At 39.5% G+C, this 17,513-nt stretch overlaps 1 protein-coding gene across 6 annotated transcripts in view; it reads left to right on the top strand.

Annotated features, from left to right (window-relative positions):
* The window catches only part of ulk3 (unc-51 like kinase 3), a 48,479-nt gene that overhangs the window by 30,943 nt on the left and 23 nt on the right, over positions 1-17,513 (top strand). For 2 of the 6 annotated variants that reach the window (XR_009787360.1, XM_061765484.1), the window contains 3 exons: positions 3,275-3,322; positions 8,742-8,805; positions 14,706-16,301. Coding sequence is in view for 1 of the 6 variants with exons in the window: in XM_061765484.1 (XP_061621468.1) it covers positions 3,275-3,322; positions 8,742-8,805; positions 14,706-14,722 (129 nt within the window). In the remaining 5 variants the exon portion in view is untranslated. Of the gene's footprint in view, positions 1-3,274; positions 3,323-8,741; positions 8,806-14,705; positions 16,302-17,106 lie in introns of those variants that run through there. The other 4 variants (XR_009787359.1, XR_009787358.1, XR_009787357.1 and 1 more) reach the window with 3 other exon arrangements.

The raw sequence follows: 17,513 nt of genomic DNA, 5'->3' as shown, positions 1-17,513 counted from the left end.
AAAATGGTCACCAGTACACTCCATTCCTCAGGCATCTTCTCACGGACTAAAATTGTATTGAACAAGCTGGTCAAAAACTCCACAGCCACCTCTCCTCGATGCTTCCATACTTCCACAGGAATGTCATCAGGACCAACTGCCTTTCCATTTTTCATCCTCTTTAATGCCTTTCTAACTTCCCCCTTACTAATCATTGCCACTTCCTGGTCCACCACACTTGCCTCTTCTACTCTCCCTTCTCTCTCATTTTCCTCATTCATCAACTCCTCGAGGTATTCTTTCCATGTAGCAAGCACACTGCTGGCACCAGTCAACATATTTCCATCTCTATCCTTAATCACCCTAACCTGCTGCACATCCTTCCCATCTCTATCCCTCTGTCTGGCCAGCCTGTATAGATCATTTTCTCCTTCTTTAGTGTCCAACCGGCCATACATGTCATCATATGCCTCTTGTTTGGCCTTTGCCACCTCTACCTTTGCCCTGTGTCGCATCTCAATGTATTCCTTTCGCCTCTCCTCGGTCCTCTCAGTGTCCCACTTCTTCTTAGCTAACCTTTTTCCTTGTATGATTTCGTGTACTGTGGGGTTCCACCACCAAGTCTCCTTCTCTCCTTTCCTGCCAGAAGATACACCAAGTACTCTCCTGCCTGCCTCTCTGATCACCTTGGCTGCAGTGGTCCAGTCTTCTGGGAGCTCCTGCCGTCCACCGAGAGCCTGTCTCACCTCTTACCGAAAAGATGCACAACACTTGTCCTGTCTCAGCTTCCACCACATGGTTCTCTTCTCTGCCTTTGTCTTCCTAATCTTCGTCCCCACCACCAGAGTCATCTTACACACCACCATCCTATGCTGTCAAGCCACACTCTCCCCTACCACTACCTTACAGTTGGTAACCTCCTTCAGATTATATCGTCTGCACAAGATGTAATCCACCTGCGTGCTTCTACCTCCGCTCTTGTAGGTCACCCTATGTTGGTGCCTCTTCTGGAAAAAAGTGTTCACTACAGCCATTTGCATCCTTGTTGCAAAGTCTACCACCATCTGTCCCTCCAAGTTCCTTTCCTGGATGTCGTACTTACCCATCACTTCTTCATCACCCCTATTACCTTCACCAACATGTCCATTACAATCTGCACCAATTACGACTCTATCTCTGTCTGGGATGCTCAGAACTACTTCGTCTAGCTCCTTCCAAAATTTCTTTTTCACCTCTTGGTCACATCCTACCTGTGGAGCATAGCCACTAATCACATTACACATAACACCCTCAATTTCAAGTTTCAGCCTCATCACTCAATCTGATACTCTTTTCACCTCCAAGACATTATTAGCCAACTCTTCTTTTAAAATAACCCCGACTCCATTTCTCTTCCCATCTACACCATGCTAAAATAATTTAAACCCTGCCCCTAAACTTCTAGCCTTACTGCCTTTTCACCTGGTCTCCTGGACACACAATATATCAACCTTTCTCCTAATCATCATCTCAACCAACTCCCGAGATTTTCCTGTCATAGTCCCAACATTTAAAGTCCCCACATTCAGTTCTAGGCTCTGTGCTTTCCTCTTCTCTTTCTGCCGAAGAACCCGCTTCCCACCTCTTCTTCTTCTTTGACTTCGACCCAAAGTAGCTGAATTTCCAACGGCGCCCTGCAGGTTGGCTGCAATATAACAATGAGTGAAAATTTTAAGGTGGTCTGAATACTTTCCGTGCCCACTGTACGTGGTTCAGACAATGAACCCCTCTGGACGGTGCTATAGGCTTCTGAGGGCCAAAACGTATACATTTGAATTTTCTTTTATCCCCCTGCAATTAAAATGCTTATGTCTGTTGGCATGATTGTTGTTGTTGTAACCCTACACTGCACAGCAAATTTCCCCACTGAGGGACAATACAATTCTGATTCTGTCTGAGATTGATATTGATGATTGAATCAAACAGGAGAAATAACATGGGCAAAAACTTTCCAAGAAACAAAATCAATGTTTATTTAACTAAATCATCTATGCATAATAATGTGGAACACAGTGTGAATGCACACAACTACAAACATTTTCAACAACAATAAACCAACTCGGTGGAAGCACGGTTAGCACATCTGCCTCACAGTTCTGAGGACCCAGGTTCAAATCCGGCCTCACCTGTGTGGAGTTTGCATGTTCTCTCCGTGCCTGCATGGGTTTTGTCCAGGTACTCCCACATACCAAGAACATGCATGGTAGGTTAATTAAAGACTCTAAATTGCCCGTAGGTGTGAATGTGAGTGTGACTGGTTGTTTATTTATATGTGCCCTGCGATTGCCTGGCAACCAGTTCAGGGTGTACCCCGCCTCTCGCCCAGAGTCAGCTGGCTGCAGCACACCCGCGACCCTAGTGAGGATAAGCAGTACAGAAAATAAATGAATGAATAAACCGTCTCCAGCTCTAACAAGTGAGCACTGGCAATCCCAGCAGCCTCCATCTTTTGTCAACTGGAATCCTCATTGTGATGTATCCTGTGCAAACTGATTTAATGTCAAGACGGTTGTTCAAACACTGAGAGAGTGCAACCCGCGCAAAGTTCCTCCATGTTTATTGCGCACACCGATTAAAGCCTTGTGGTTCGAGGGCAGAATACAAAATAAAAAAAAAACTGTGGTCAAAATGATTACTTGCTGTGCCAGATCGCGATGTTTTAAGGGAACGTATGGAAACTAACCACGGAGGTCTCATTGTGTAGCAGTGTACAAGCAAAGCTCTGTGTTACTTTCTCCTGATCTGCGCCCACCCCCCTAGCCTAATAGCACACGTGTGCCTTCGGAAATGTTTTTGCAGTTTCTCTACTCTAGCAAAGTTGGCACTGCACTTCCGAGAGCTTGGAGGTCTCACCAGAGTTAAAAATAAATAAATAATAACGCACATTCCACACTGCTGCAGCAGAGACTCAGACATCCTGTCTTTTGCTGCCGAGTACAAGTCAGAAAAACACTGTATGCTACCCATAATGCAACTGAATGCCAGCTGTTATTATGTCCACCGCGTATGATTCCGCCTCTTTCATATCCTGCCGGCGTTGATTGCGTTGCGTCCGCTGATTAATTTTGCTACTTGATGGATTAATTCTCCTTTGTGACGCGTCATTTCCTCTGTGACATTGGTGTATTTCCTTCAAATATTCAAAATGTTTGGTTTTTGTTTTGTGTGTGTAATTTTAGGATTACAGAGTGCATCAGGTGTCAAAGGTTCTGTCATAAAAACATTGTGATTAACCACCTCTCTTTTCTCTTTCCAGATTAAAAGCCTCATGAGCAGAGCTGAGTACCTCAAGAAGAACATCAAGGTTAGGGTGCTTTGCTTTCAGTTAGTGGCAGTCTAAAAATTCCCGTTTTATTTTCTTGTTTTTCTGCGGCACCGTGGTCTAATGGTTAGCACATCTCTCTCACAGCTGAGAGGTTTTGGGTTCGAATCTAAGTTCGGGCCTTCCTGTGTGGTGTTTGTATGGGCACCTTGTGCTTGCATGGCTTGGAACTAGCGGAGCAAAACAGTGATGTGGTTTCAATTGTAATGTGAACAGCAGATGCACATCGTTTATGTAGCAACATTGGCAACATGGATGGGAAAGTGTAAATTCAATGAAAATTGGCTCTGAAAGCTGTAGCGGGCAGTGCGTACGAGGCACGGTGTATTTTGTGCAAGAAATGTACGATGGGAGTGAAGGCAGTGGAGTCACATGCACAGCGTGAAACACAACGCCTCAAAATCGAGCTGCCAACAAACACCAGGTATTTCCCAGTTTTATTATACTCTTGTCTCCACCATACCGCCGCCCCCGCCCCCACCCCCACCCCCACACCAACTATCAACATCCAGGACACCAACACCGCATCTTCTCCGGTCAATGTTTGGCTGTACTGTATGCCTACGCTGAAAGCAGAGCTACTGTGCTACTGAGCTACTACTCTAAACACTGTGACAAAACACCAATAATACAACTCAATTGAGGGAATTGTAGACTTATTCCATGCAATGTTCCCAGACTCTGACATTGCCCACTTGTTTGCATGCAGTTCCGACAAGACAGCCTACATCAGCAAGTTTGGCTTAGCCCTGTATATTTCAGTGTTGCTTCTCGCAAATACTAATAAAGGCATGTTTGTTTTAATGTTTGATGAGACATAGGTATTCACACTAGATAAGTCTGCTCCGTTGATCGTTGTGCATACGTGGAGGCCATGTTGGGAAGGTCGTTGTTACCATGAAGCCAATGGCGCACTACTCTTGTTTACATTTAGACGAACAAAAACAACAGCTTTCATGTATTGTAGTATTTGTCTGGCACTGTTTGCCCAAATGTGGATATTTCAGCTCACTTATAACTTGAGAAAACACCGTGCAGTAAATTACAGATGTTTTTTGGGAGTTTTGACTGCGCATACACACACACGCAGCAATTTGTACATTCACATTTTATTTTATTCATTTGTTTTTCATTGATAAAAATGTAAATACTCAGTACTTGAGTAATTTCACGTCTACCTTTTGCTCAAATAATTTTTTGGAGGACTACTATTTACTTTTACTTGAGTCACATTATTGTCAAGTAACTACTCTTACTTGAGGAGAAGGGCTACTCTACCCACCTCTGTAGCAGACATCTTCTATTGCTACTCTTACGTTTAAGCAACATTTTTGCTCATCAGATCAGCCAGTGTGGTTGTTGTTGCGCTGGTCTTTTCTATTTTCACGTTGAGGTGCTGCGGGTCTTGGCCCTGGTTGTGGTCCCAGCAGAACCGCGAAGCACACGTAACATCGGCGACAAGCACTGATCCGCTAGTACATTTTGTATTAATTAGGAAAAGTGGCTAAAATTATCTAATTAGTTTACTGATGTTAAATGTATTAAGCGACGGAGCGTTGTTAAGGATTATGTCATAACACAGAATGAACTAACTTCAAATTCAGAAATGGCCAATAAAAACAGAAAAATATTCTACTTAATATTTTCCTGGAAGATGCATTTGGAATTAGCCTCTGAAGTTGGAAATAGTGAAAAATGAAGTGAAACAGAAAATGATTTTAGTCAATTATTTTCCAGAATGAGAGTGCTTAGAGAGGACAATGCTATTCATGTGACACAGCTTGAAGCAGCCATCAGGTGCAGGTGGCGATAAGCCTGGCTCAATTTGGAGGCAAAGCAAAAACAGCAAAGAAATTAGGCAAATTACATTTTAATTTTAAATTTGCACATTAACATGCACTTGAGCCCTGTCAATAAGTTTTTCTGCTGTATTGTACTTTTTAGAGTCTTCCAGATTGCTTAATTTATTTTAAAATTAAAAAAGTCTCTGCGGGGGTTCGGGGGATCCCTCCAGACCCTCCTAAATTATAAAATTTTTTGGTCACCTTTTTCATGCCTTTGGCGTTTGCATGTCTGCTTTTAAAAAATAGATTTTATCTCAGTAAGCTTTTACCTGGTTAAATAAAGGATACATCAAATATTAAATTAGGCCTGCTCTTGAGCTGTTGGTGCTGATGTGAGACCTTTACCTGTCAATCAAATGACTCTTAAAATGAAGTGAACTACTGCCTAAATATTGATGTGTGCCGCTGTGGTTATGGTTTATAAACGGTTAATTGTTCAGTGTGTGCGCGTGTGTGTGTTATGTCGGGAACACACACAACTCCCGAGTGCTGACGTTTTAACGATGTCGCTGCAGTCGAGTGAGCTTTTTAGCTCTAGCCCTTAGCTCGCTAGCTTGTTAACTTGCAGACTTGCAAATGTAGTAAACAGTTAAATTTCCCTTTGTCCCAGATGTGTGCATCTACGGAGCAAACGCTGTTCTGCAAACGTTTTCACTGTCATGTTTTATGTTAAGTAAACATTTGTATAAAATTGTCCCTCATCTCAGGTCTAAGCACTTCCTCCCGGTTTGGGTGAATGGCAAAGGGGGCATGACAAAGCAACCGTCGAAACTTTAAATATCTACAATGTGTTGTTTTTAACACAAGATGTCACCACAGAGCCACCATAATTACAATATTCAATGTTTAGGCTTCATTCCTGTTTAGATATATCATATTTATATAAATAAATGATATACCTGTAACTTTTGTCTGAAGACACCGGCCATCAAGAAAACAAAATTTTAGAAAGTTTGACTTCTAACAATCATGTCATTAAACTGTTGTGATGTTCATTAGCATAGCATACACAGGAAGACAGCTAGCCTGTTTTCCAGGTTTGTTTGTGACATTCCACATAGCAGATTTTCATTGTTCCCACAGAGCAGAGAGAGTATACAGTATGAGTATTGTGTGCTTTGTTTGTATGTGTTACTGCTGCATGTGTGTTAATTTAGCAGCTGTTTGAGAGTTTGTAACTACAGTAAATCAATGCTAATTAGCCCATCTCAAGCATTTTGCATTATATGTTAGCATCAAGGCTCACTGTCTTTCTCTTTCTGAATCCTTTGTTTTTCTAAGACGACAAACTATTGATGATGTACTTTCCTAAAGAGAAAAGATAAATAGAAGCTGTTATATATGTATTTTTTTTAAATTGAGAAGCTTAGATTTATTGGGGAATTTACTGCAAGCGTTTTTTTACGTTTCATTTTAAATGTAATTAAATATGGTACTGTTTACACAAAAGAAAAAAAAAGCACTGTTTTTTCATAATGTCCCGACTGTACTCAATGTGAACAGAATGGTGACCTTAAAACAAAAGTACGTACCGAACTGTGATTTTGGGTGGGCCGTTGCACTACTACTACGAGTTACAGATGATATATGTTATACAAACCTAATTCCCTTGAAGTTGGAACATTGTGTTAAACATATATAAAAACAGAATACAATGATTTGCAAATCATGTTCAAACTATATTTAATTGAATACACTACAAAGACAAGATATTTAATGTTTAAACTGAATTAGAATTTTATGGCTGCAACACGTTCCAAAAAAGCTGGGAAAGGTGGAAAAAAAGACTGAAAAAGTTGAGGAATGCTCATCAAACACCTGTTTGGAACATAACACAGGTGAACAGGCTAATTGGGAACAGGTGGTTGCCATGATTGGGTATAAAGGAGCTTCCCTCATTGCTCAGTCATTCACAAGCAAAGATGGGGGGAGGTTCACCTCTTTGTGAACAAGTGCATGAGAAAATAGTTGAACAGTTTAAGGACAATGTTCCTCAATGTACAATTGCAAGGAATTTGGGGATTTCATCATCTACGGTCCATAATATCATCAAAAGGTTCAGAGAATATGGAGAAATCACTGCATGTAAGCGGCAAGGCCGAAAACCAACATTGAATGCCCTTGACCTTCGATCCCCCAGGCGGCACTGCATCAAAAACCGACATCAATGTGTAAAGGATATCGCCACGTGGGCTCAGGAACACTTCAGAAAACCAATGTCAGTAAATACAGTTCGGCGCTACATCCATAAGTGCAGCTTAAAACACTACTATGCAAAGCAAAAGCCATTTATCAACAACACCCAGAAACGCCGCCGGCTTCTCTGGGCTCATCTAAGATTGACTGATTCAAAATGGAAAAGTGTTTTGTGGTCCGACGAGTCCACATTTCAAATTGTTTTTGCTGCCATCCAAGCAACGTCTTTTTCATGGACGCCGCTGCTTATTTCAGCAAGACAATGCCAAACCACATTCTGCATGTGTTACAACAGCGTGGCTTCGTAGTAAAAGAGTGCGGGTACTAGACTGGCCTGCCTGCAGTCCAGACCTGTCTCCCATTGAAAATGTGTGGGGCATTATCAGAATCAGAATCAGAATCATCTTTATTTGCCAAGTATGTCCAAAACACACAAGGAATTTGTCTCCGGTAGTTGGAGCCGCTCTAGTACAACAGACAGTCAATTTACAGAACACTTTGGAGACATAAAGACATTGACAAAAAACAACAACAAACAACAATTGTGCAAAAAGATGCAGAGTCCTCAGTTCGAATGGTTAATATCGCAATAGTCCGGTGCAATTACCATTGTGCAAAGGGCACTGAGACTTCAAGGAGTGTATGCGGTTTAAAGTGACGAGTACTGCGATAATCTGGGACAATGGTTGTGCAAATGTTACAGATACTCCTCAATCAGTGTGCAAATGGAGCAGATGCTACTCTGGCATGAGTGGCCACTATATGCAAATAGTGCAGCACGGCGAGACAACTACAGTGAGTGCACGAGTAATACATAATACAGAAATGTGACAACGAACTCAAGTCAAAAAATTGCCAGCTTGTTGTAATGGAATTGTAAGTTAGCTGTTCAAGAAGTTGATTGCAAGAGGGAAGAAGCTGTTGGAATGTTATGAAGCGTAAAATACGATAACGGAGACCCCGGACTGTAGAACATCTGAAGCTGTACATCAAGCAAGAATAGGAAAGAATTCCACCTACAAAGCTTCAACAATTAGTGTCCTCAGTTCCCAAACATTTATTGAATGTTGTTCAAAGAAAAGCTTTTTTGGAACATGTTGCAGCCATAAAATTCTAAGTTAATGATTATTAGCTAAAAACAATAAAGTTTATCAGTTTGAACATTAAATATCTTGTATTTGTAGTGTATTCAATTAGATATAGGTTGAACATGATTTGCAAATGATTGTATTCTGTTTTTATTTGTTTAACACAACGTCCCAACTTCATTGGAATTTGGTTTGTATTTAATGTTATGTTTTCCCTTCAGGTTGTCTACCATTGATTTTGTATGATACATGTCAGAATTGAATTTGTTTCAGATGCAGGAGACTCAAAGGGACGCCTCGCTGGATCGGGAGACCTTAGCGGACTCCGTCAGAAGCTGTGAGTATCATATTGTCTTCAAGTGAAGAGCATGTACATGGTGATTTTTTTTACTTTTGAATACTCTTATACTGAATAGTGGATTGAAGAAAACCAACGCAGCACACCACATACTGATCTCTGTTGTGGTACCAAGACTGACCTGTGAGAGGCAGACTGCCAGAAAAGAAAGTTTAGCTGTAGAAAAAAAAGCTAACTGTTAGCTTATCTAGAAACTAGACTGTGCTGTGGTTGTCCACACACACAAGGATTTGCTATTGTGAATATTCAACCTTTTTTTTTTGTTTGTTTGTTTCACCTGTCCTGCTCCGCTGCTTGGTCATGCAGAATGGAGGATCTTAATACCTTTTTATGACAGAAAGTTTTTATGTGCAGCAGTGGAGTTTTATATACTGACTCTGTGGTTATTTGTATTATGATTAATATTTATTTAAAATTGCAGTCGGCCGGAACGAGGTTTGAAGGGGGGAAAAGTAATAGAAAAGAGGATGGAACACATTTAACATTTATGATTGTTGGCTTAAATGTTTTCCTGAGCAGATCTGGGAGGAAAATTCCTCTTAAAACACCCCACACCACAGGATAATTGCTCAGGATAATCTTTTAGAGACATCCAGAAATCCAGCCTTTGCTGACTTTAATCGGAAGGTGTTAAAAGTACTCGTGTACGGTCATGTGTACAGTGCATAAGCAGTCTTAAGCTGTAAAGTAGTATGAGTGGTGTGTCATTTCCCCCAACACTGGAAAATACGGAAATGACACAAGCAGAAAGTAACTTTTCTCACTCGTGGTTCACTCTCAAACTTTTTTTTTTAACCATAATTTCTTGTACGTAATGTGCATTTTTTACCCCCCAAAAAATCATCAAAAGTTGATAAAGCAAACCAAATTTATTTATATAGCACATTTCATGCACAAGGTAACTCAATGTGCTTTACATGATTAAAAGCATTTAAAAAGAAAAACGGCTTATAAATATTTAAAACATATAAAATAAAAATACAATTAAAACAGTGTACAGTGCAAGAAATATAATTTAAAAGTGGAAATGCTCTAAAAACCTGGACTTAGAAACATGCACACTTGGGGCTTACGTCACTTCTGTTGGCAACTTATTCCATTTGTGTGCAGCATAATGGCTAAATGCTGCTTCACCATGTTTGCTTTGGACTCTGTGCTCCACTAATAGACCCGAGTCTGTCGATCTCGGAGCCCTAATGGGTTTATATTCTATTAGCATTTCATTCATGTATTCAGGGCCTAAATCGTTTAGTGATTTATAGACCAGTAGCAGAACTTTCAAATCTATTCTAAAGCTGACTGGAAGCCAGTGTAAAGACTTTAGAATCGGAGCAATATGCTCTGACCTCTTTGTTCTGGTCAAAACCCGAGCTGCAGCATTCTGAATGAGCTGCAGCTGTTTAATGCTCTTTTTAGGGAGTCCAGTCAGAAGACCATTACAATAGTCAAGTCTACTTGAGATAAAAGTATTGATGAGCTTCTCCTGGTCTGCTTGACACATGCAAGCCTTCACTCTGGATATGTTCTTCAGATGGTAGAAGGCAGTTTTAGTAATTGATTTGATATGATTGTTGAAAGTAAGGTCGGAATCTCTCAGTACACCAAGGTTTCTGACTTGGCCTTTGGTTTTTAAAGAGAGTGACTCCAGGTATTTACTAACAGCAATACTCATTTCTTTATTGCCAAAAAACAATGATCTCAGTTTTATTGTGGTTTAATTGAAGAAAACTTTGGCTCATCCAGTTATCTGTTTTTGACACGACACCTCAATTGAACTGTACTCATCTGGAGACACTGCTAGATATATCTGTGTCATCTGCATAGCTATGATAGTCAAAATTAAATTTCTGAAAATTTTGAACCAAGGGTAGCATATACAGGCTGAACAGGAGGGGTCCAAGAACTGACCCTTGAGGGACCCCCATAGGTCATTGCCATTTGATGAGATTGAACACTTCCAGTGGTTACAAAATAACTCCTTTCCTCCAGGTAGGACCTGAAACATTGAAGAACTGTTCCATTTAGTCCTACCCAGGTTTCCAACCTGTTCAGCAGTATATTATGATCTACTGTATCAAAAGCCGCACTGAGGTCCAACAAGACCAGAATTGACACCTTTCCTGAGTCAGTATATCCAACCTTATATCATTTAGCACTTTGTTAAGAGCAGATTCTGTACTGTGATGAGTTCGGAAACCTGATTAAAATTTGTCAAAAAGTCCATTTAAGTTCAAGAAATTGCTGAGTTGATTCAAAAATAACTTTCTCAACAATCTTGTCTATAAAAGGGAGATTTGAGATGGGTCTATAGCTTGCTAACATGGAAGGGTCCAGCGTTCTGTTTTTTTAGCAGAGGCTTAATGGCAGCTACTTGAAGAGATTTAGGAAACTCGCCTGACTGATTGATTATTTTAAAACCTAGTAACTGCTTGGGGCACCCTTAGCAGCAACAACTGCAATCAAGCTTTTTCGATAACTTGGAATGAGTCTCTTACAGCACTGTAGAGAAATTTTCGCCCACTCATATTTGCCGAATTGTTGTAATTCAGCCACATTGGAGGGTTTTCGGGCATGAACCGCCTTTTTCAGGTCATGCCACAGCATCTCAGTAGGATTCAGTTCAGGACTTTGAAAGTCTTCATTTTTTATTCAACCATTCAGTGATGAACTTGCTGGTGTGTTTTGCATCATTGTCCTGCTGCAGAACCCAAGTTTGTTTCAGCTTGAGGTCACAAACAGATGGCCAGACATTCTCCTTCAGGATTTTTTGGAAGACCGCAGAATTCATGATTCCATTTATCAGTCTTCGAGTTCCTGAAGCAGCAAAACAGCCCCATACCATCACACGACCACCACCATATTTTTTTGTTGGTGTGATCTTCTTCTTCTGAAATGCGGTGTTACTTTTACGCAAGATGTAATGGGACACACATCTTCCAAAAAGTTCAACTTTTGTCTTGTCAGACCACAGAGTATTTTCCCAAAAGTCTTAGGGACCATCGAGATGTCTTCTGGCAAACCTGAGACAATGTTATTTTTGCTCAGCAGTGGTTTTCGTCTTGGAACTCTGTCATGCAGGTCATTTTTACCCAGTCTCTTGTGGTGGAGTCATGAGCACTGACATTAACTGAGGCAAGTGAACCCTGCAATTCTTTGGATCCTTTCGAGGGGTCTTCTGTGACCTGACTTGGATGAGTCATCACTGCGCTCTTGGGGTAATTTTGTTCGGCCGGGCCACTCCTGGGAAGGTTCACCACTGTTCTCTGTTTTCCCCATTTGTGGAGTATGGCTCTCACTGTGGTTCGTTGGAGTCCCAAAGCTTTAGAAATGGCTTTGTAACCTTTTCCACACTGAATGATCTCAATGACTTTCTTTTTCATTTGTTCCTTAATTTGTTTAGATCTCGGCATGATGTCTAGCTTTTGAGGATCTTTTGGTCTACTTTGTCAGGCAGGTCTGATTTAAGTGATTTCTTGATTGAGAACACTTGTGGCAGTATCTGGCCTGGGTGTGGCTAGAGAAACTGAACTCAGGTAGGATAAGCCACAGTTAAGTTACAGTTGTGTGCAAAAGTGTTTGCCCCCTTCCTGATTTCTTATTTTTTGCAAGTTTGTCACACGTTTCCCATCAACAAATTGAAATATTAGTCAAAGACAACACAAACACAAAATACAGTTTTTAAATGCTTTTTGTTATTATTAAGGGAGGAGAAAAATCCAAACCTACATAGCCCTGTGCAAAAAAGTCATTGCCTCCCCCTCCTATGGTTTATCATACCGGAGTTCAATTATAAGACAATTACTTTTTCACACGGGGCCATTTAGTTTTGAAAAAATGTTTCCTTAATAAATTAAATCACCATTTATAAACTGCATGGTATGTTTACCTGTGGTATATTCATCTTATATTTGTTTGATGAATTAAACAAAGTGGGGAAACTATGCAAAAAAAAAACAATTTGAGAAGGGGGTGCACTGTAAATATCCTGAAATTAAAGCTGAAAGTCTGCAGTTTAAAGCTTTTTTGTGTAATTTCAAATACATCGTGGTGGTTTTTAGAGCCAAAAGATGTAATGTGTCAATGTTAATGTTATGAATGTGAGCGTACATTTCCGTCCTATGGTTTTCTCCGAGATGGATAGTGGTTTCTTAAAGCCTGGACAGTGTCCTGTGTTTAGTCAGAAATTCCTGCAGAATTATGGATTTTTTAATTTGTATTTATTTTTTTGTACGGGGTTCACTGTAGAAGTGGCTCAAATTTCACAAAGTATGTAGCTTCTTCTTATTCCTGCTGAAGTTATTTTAATAAAAACCACACCTAGCCACAGCAGGCTGGCATGCAGCCAAAAGCAGCTACCGCGTGTCAGCAAACGCTGACGTCTCACAAAGAGCATATGTACACATACAGCACATACACTATGAGGGCAAAAGTATTGGGATATATATATGCTCATTCAATTTATACACAATGAAAATGGGATATAATATGAAGTTCACACTCCCGGTTCAAGTCCATCCCAAAGGTGTTTTTGGTAGTCTTAAAATCAAGTTCGTCCACACTAAACTCATCCAACATGACTTTATGGACCTTGCTTTCTGAAAACAGGCCAAAAAAAGGGCATTCCCAAAAGTGTTTGGAGGCTTATAATTGTCTGAAACGTATTAGTAGAATGACAATGAATTTATGTTCATGAACTGAGGCGTCTAGTACAACCCCTTTGATTAATTAATTGTTCATGCGGTATGTCCCTGGACTTTAATATATTTTTCATTAAACCACTGTGTAACATTTATTTACACATTTTGTAGTAATAAATTATAATTTTTTTAAAAATACCCCTATCTAACAATAATTATAATACAATGTACATAGTGGGTAAATTATTTTAGTTGGTTTTGTATTAAAAACATATTTTCTTGAATTATATCCTGCAAGAAATAGGGTTGATTTTATAGTTTACTAGAATTATGCAAATAAATAAATGAAATAAACTTTATTGAGGGATGGGGGAGGATGAAATTGTAAACATTGTAGAAAAAGATATATTATTTAAAGTGTCATTTTTAAAGGGTTAAAATAAAGCTAGGCAATTAATCTAAATTTAATTGTGATTTCACCAGAATAATGAGAGAAGGATTTTTTTCAACAAATATATATAATAGACAATACAGTCACCTGAGGCGTGTACATTTCTTACCCATGACTGTATTTATTTTTATTTTTTTATTTATATTTTTTAATGTTAATATTTTACTTGTTACTAATTTGTTTTTAGGTTGTTCTTTTAAGTTATATTTAATGTAGAATTTTGGTAGTTACATAAATACTACGTTTTGAAATCATTGAATAATCGTAGTTATTAATTGTGATTTTGATATCACTCAAAAATAGTTGTGATTATTGATTTTTCCATAATCGCCCAACCCTAGGTTAAAATACTCCTATTACCACTACTATTTAACTGTTTTAACCCGTATTATTTACGGCTATTATTAAATAAAATGAAATATTTTGACAAAATATGGGTGAAAGATTTCAGTTAATTTCATGTAATAATCAGGTTTAAGGAAGATTAACGTATCTCCTCCAAAAAATATTATATTTGTTGGTAGTTGGATTATTCAAAAAATACAATAAAATATATAAGATTCTGGGGATTTACCATTTGTTGACTTTCTCAGATGTCAGCTTGTATCAGTATTTTCCTCAATTTTTCAATTGGTGTATACATGACAGTAATGACAAAAAAATCAGGCATATCCAAGTGTTGAGTGTCAATGAAGGTGTCCCATTGTAGTATTTATTATAATTGATTAATTGAGAGTCACATTGGAGAATATCGTACAGGAAATAATAATTGCTCCTTTCTGTCCTGTCAGCATGCTGTGTGCAGTAAACCTGAAGAGCCACGGCGGGAAACCAGCTGGCTTGGACAGTCTTACCAAACCAAAGCTTTCACCCCAATGGCGCTCTGTGCTCCAGGCCAAATCAAACCTGCATCCCGACCTCACCTCCCACACTTGTGGGCTCGTCCGTGCCAGAAGCGGTCAATGTTTTGGTTGTTGCTGTAGGTGAAGTAGCAGCTACAGAGAGCGGTGCTTTACAAGCCGGTTAAATACTGCAACACACTTGGTTTTGAGTTTACACACTGTAGATTCCTCCAAAGAAACCAGTTTACAACATTTAACCTTTAAGGCTGGATTTACACTGCATTTTTTTTTACTCTGAAGTGTCACAGTTGAGATGTGCGTTATGGCGTTGTAAAGAGAAAACACAAGAATCGGATATCTGATCAGAGCTCATCCAAATGTGGATAAAAAACAGATGTCGGATATCTGTCCATGCGAGTGCTGTACCCCTACAATGCCAGCTTGACCTCAAAATACACCCGTGTCTGCTCAAGCAACACAAATAAACACATTAAAAAATATATGCTGTAAATCTAAACTACAGTGTGAAAACAGAGACAATTTAAAATGGGCTAAATATGTGTATTATCATTAAATAAGCAAAATATTTGCTGACTGTGGCCAGTGGAGAAGTGTGGAGGTTAACTTTATTTTAAATCAATGAAAGCAAGAGTAGCCCCAGGCCAAATAAACAGTATGTAATATTTGATATTTTGTCAATGCTTGTCTTCCAATTTGGATCTCTGTGCATGCAGAAATAATGTAAATAGACAGTACAAAAAAAGCACTTGGACCTGCAGTATAAAATCTGGCCTGCTATTGTGAATTTTTCTCTGCTAACATTCAGCGTGATCATAATGTAAACGTGAGCTCCTTTGCTCCATCACTAACTATATGCAAAACCTGGAACATAATGGATTTGTACACTCTGCTGACAACGTGTTTTGACCACATCACTCTGGTCAACAAGCAAAAGGGATTTAAATCAAAAGTATTTGCAGAAAACTGTGAAAATGTATCCCGGGGGTACTGGTGTATACTGTTGGATTGACCCTTTTGTACTGTACCCTCTGATAATGTGTACATACAGTGGAACCTGTAAGTTCAAACAATCCTTTCCATGATGCTGGACAAAATTGGAATTGGAAAATAATGCAAAATGAATTAATCTGTTCCCAGGTTCAACTGGTCCCATCTTGAGTAATTGGACAGGCATAATTGTAGCATTAACTGGCATACAAATGTAAAAAGAAGTTAAACACTGTTTAATAACATTAAAATCTATGAGTTGTTTACACCCCTTCACCCTCCTGTTATATTTATTGAACATCAAATAGGTTTTCCCCCCAAAAAACAATGGTAAAACGTCTGGCTTTAGTTTTGAATTTATTTTACAGTCGTTTTCCCCCCCCCCCAACTATTTTACTCTTGGAACAACAAATAACAGGAGGGCTAATGCTGTTAATGCTTTGCAATTGTAAAAAGAATTTAACTACTGTATAGCACAACTGGACGTCCCTTTGGAATTTGGATGCACCGCATAAACAATAAACGCAGTTCACTTTGTGGCGTACAGTCCATTTTCTTCACTTTAACCATATACTACCAAGCAGCCTGGCCAGAGCTGTGTGAACCGCGTTGCTGTTGCACTATGGCTTAATCAGTGTCCCTCATTGTCCACACTCATAGCCTTTTGTGGTGGCATTGCAAAAAAAAGTCCCCCCAAAAAAGCGCACAGAGCTGAAGTCGCACAAGCACAATGTGACATATTGCAAGATTTTTGCAACTTTAGAGGCCTCATTTCCAGAAAAGGGAATGTTATGATGATGTGTAGGTTTTGTGTGGCTTAAAAGGAATATTCTTCAGAAAATGAGTGTCTTCACAGAACGACTTAACACAGTGGATTTGGTGGTGTACTTTCTGTAACATCTTTTTTTATATATATAATTGTTGTCACTTTGGCCATAATTTAATGAGCAGCCAGGACAGATGCATGTGAACCACTTGCCTATGTCGCAATAATTTCCATTTCCTGTTCCATGATTATAACCACATTTCCCGTCACTTGTACCACTTTTTTAATGCTGTTACAAAAACAGCTGTAGAAAAAAAAAAGTAAATACGCAAAATACACTTGTGGAGTTAATCCTCAAGATGCTGACTGAGCTGAAGTTGCACAAAATAATACATGGAAAAATTCAGGGAGAAAAAAAGTTGAACACTTTAAAAAAATAAAAATAATAGTAAGCCCTTTGCTTGGGGAATAAGTCTATTCACATAAACGCCAGGAAAGTAACGCAAAACACAAAAAAAGACAATTCTTTGGATTCGGACTTAAACCATCAGTGTCCGCTTTTTCCATCTTTTCCAGAAATTGTTGGTCAAATTCTGAATTCTTCATTGGACTTTAGAGACTCCACCGTAGTTGACATTCCCCCAACTGCCACCTCCCACCCCCATCCTCGCACGCCTCCGCTATGGCTCACCGCAGGCTCGCCATGTCCTCTTCACTGATGGACGCCATTCCCACCGCCGTGCAAGAAGACCCGGAGAGGTGCGACCCAGGCCTTGTTTACTCTACAGTTGCAAATTTGGCCTGTGTGTGTGTGTGTCAGAGAGAGACAGACAGACAGACATTGACACACACCGACAGGATGCGCTTGGCCTAAACGAGAGGCTTTGGAGTGATAATCCTCACCATTGGAGGTCTGCGCACACTGTTTTTAATTTCAAACACATGCTGTAATATTTCAAAATAGCTTTAATTTTGGGGGAAAA

The sequence above is a fragment of the Phyllopteryx taeniolatus genome, chromosome 2, assembly GCF_024500385.1.
Source record: "Phyllopteryx taeniolatus isolate TA_2022b chromosome 2, UOR_Ptae_1.2, whole genome shotgun sequence".
Classification (NCBI taxonomy): Eukaryota; Metazoa; Chordata; class Actinopteri; order Syngnathiformes; family Syngnathidae; genus Phyllopteryx; species Phyllopteryx taeniolatus.
This window is presented reverse-complemented; position numbering and strand designations above follow the sequence as displayed.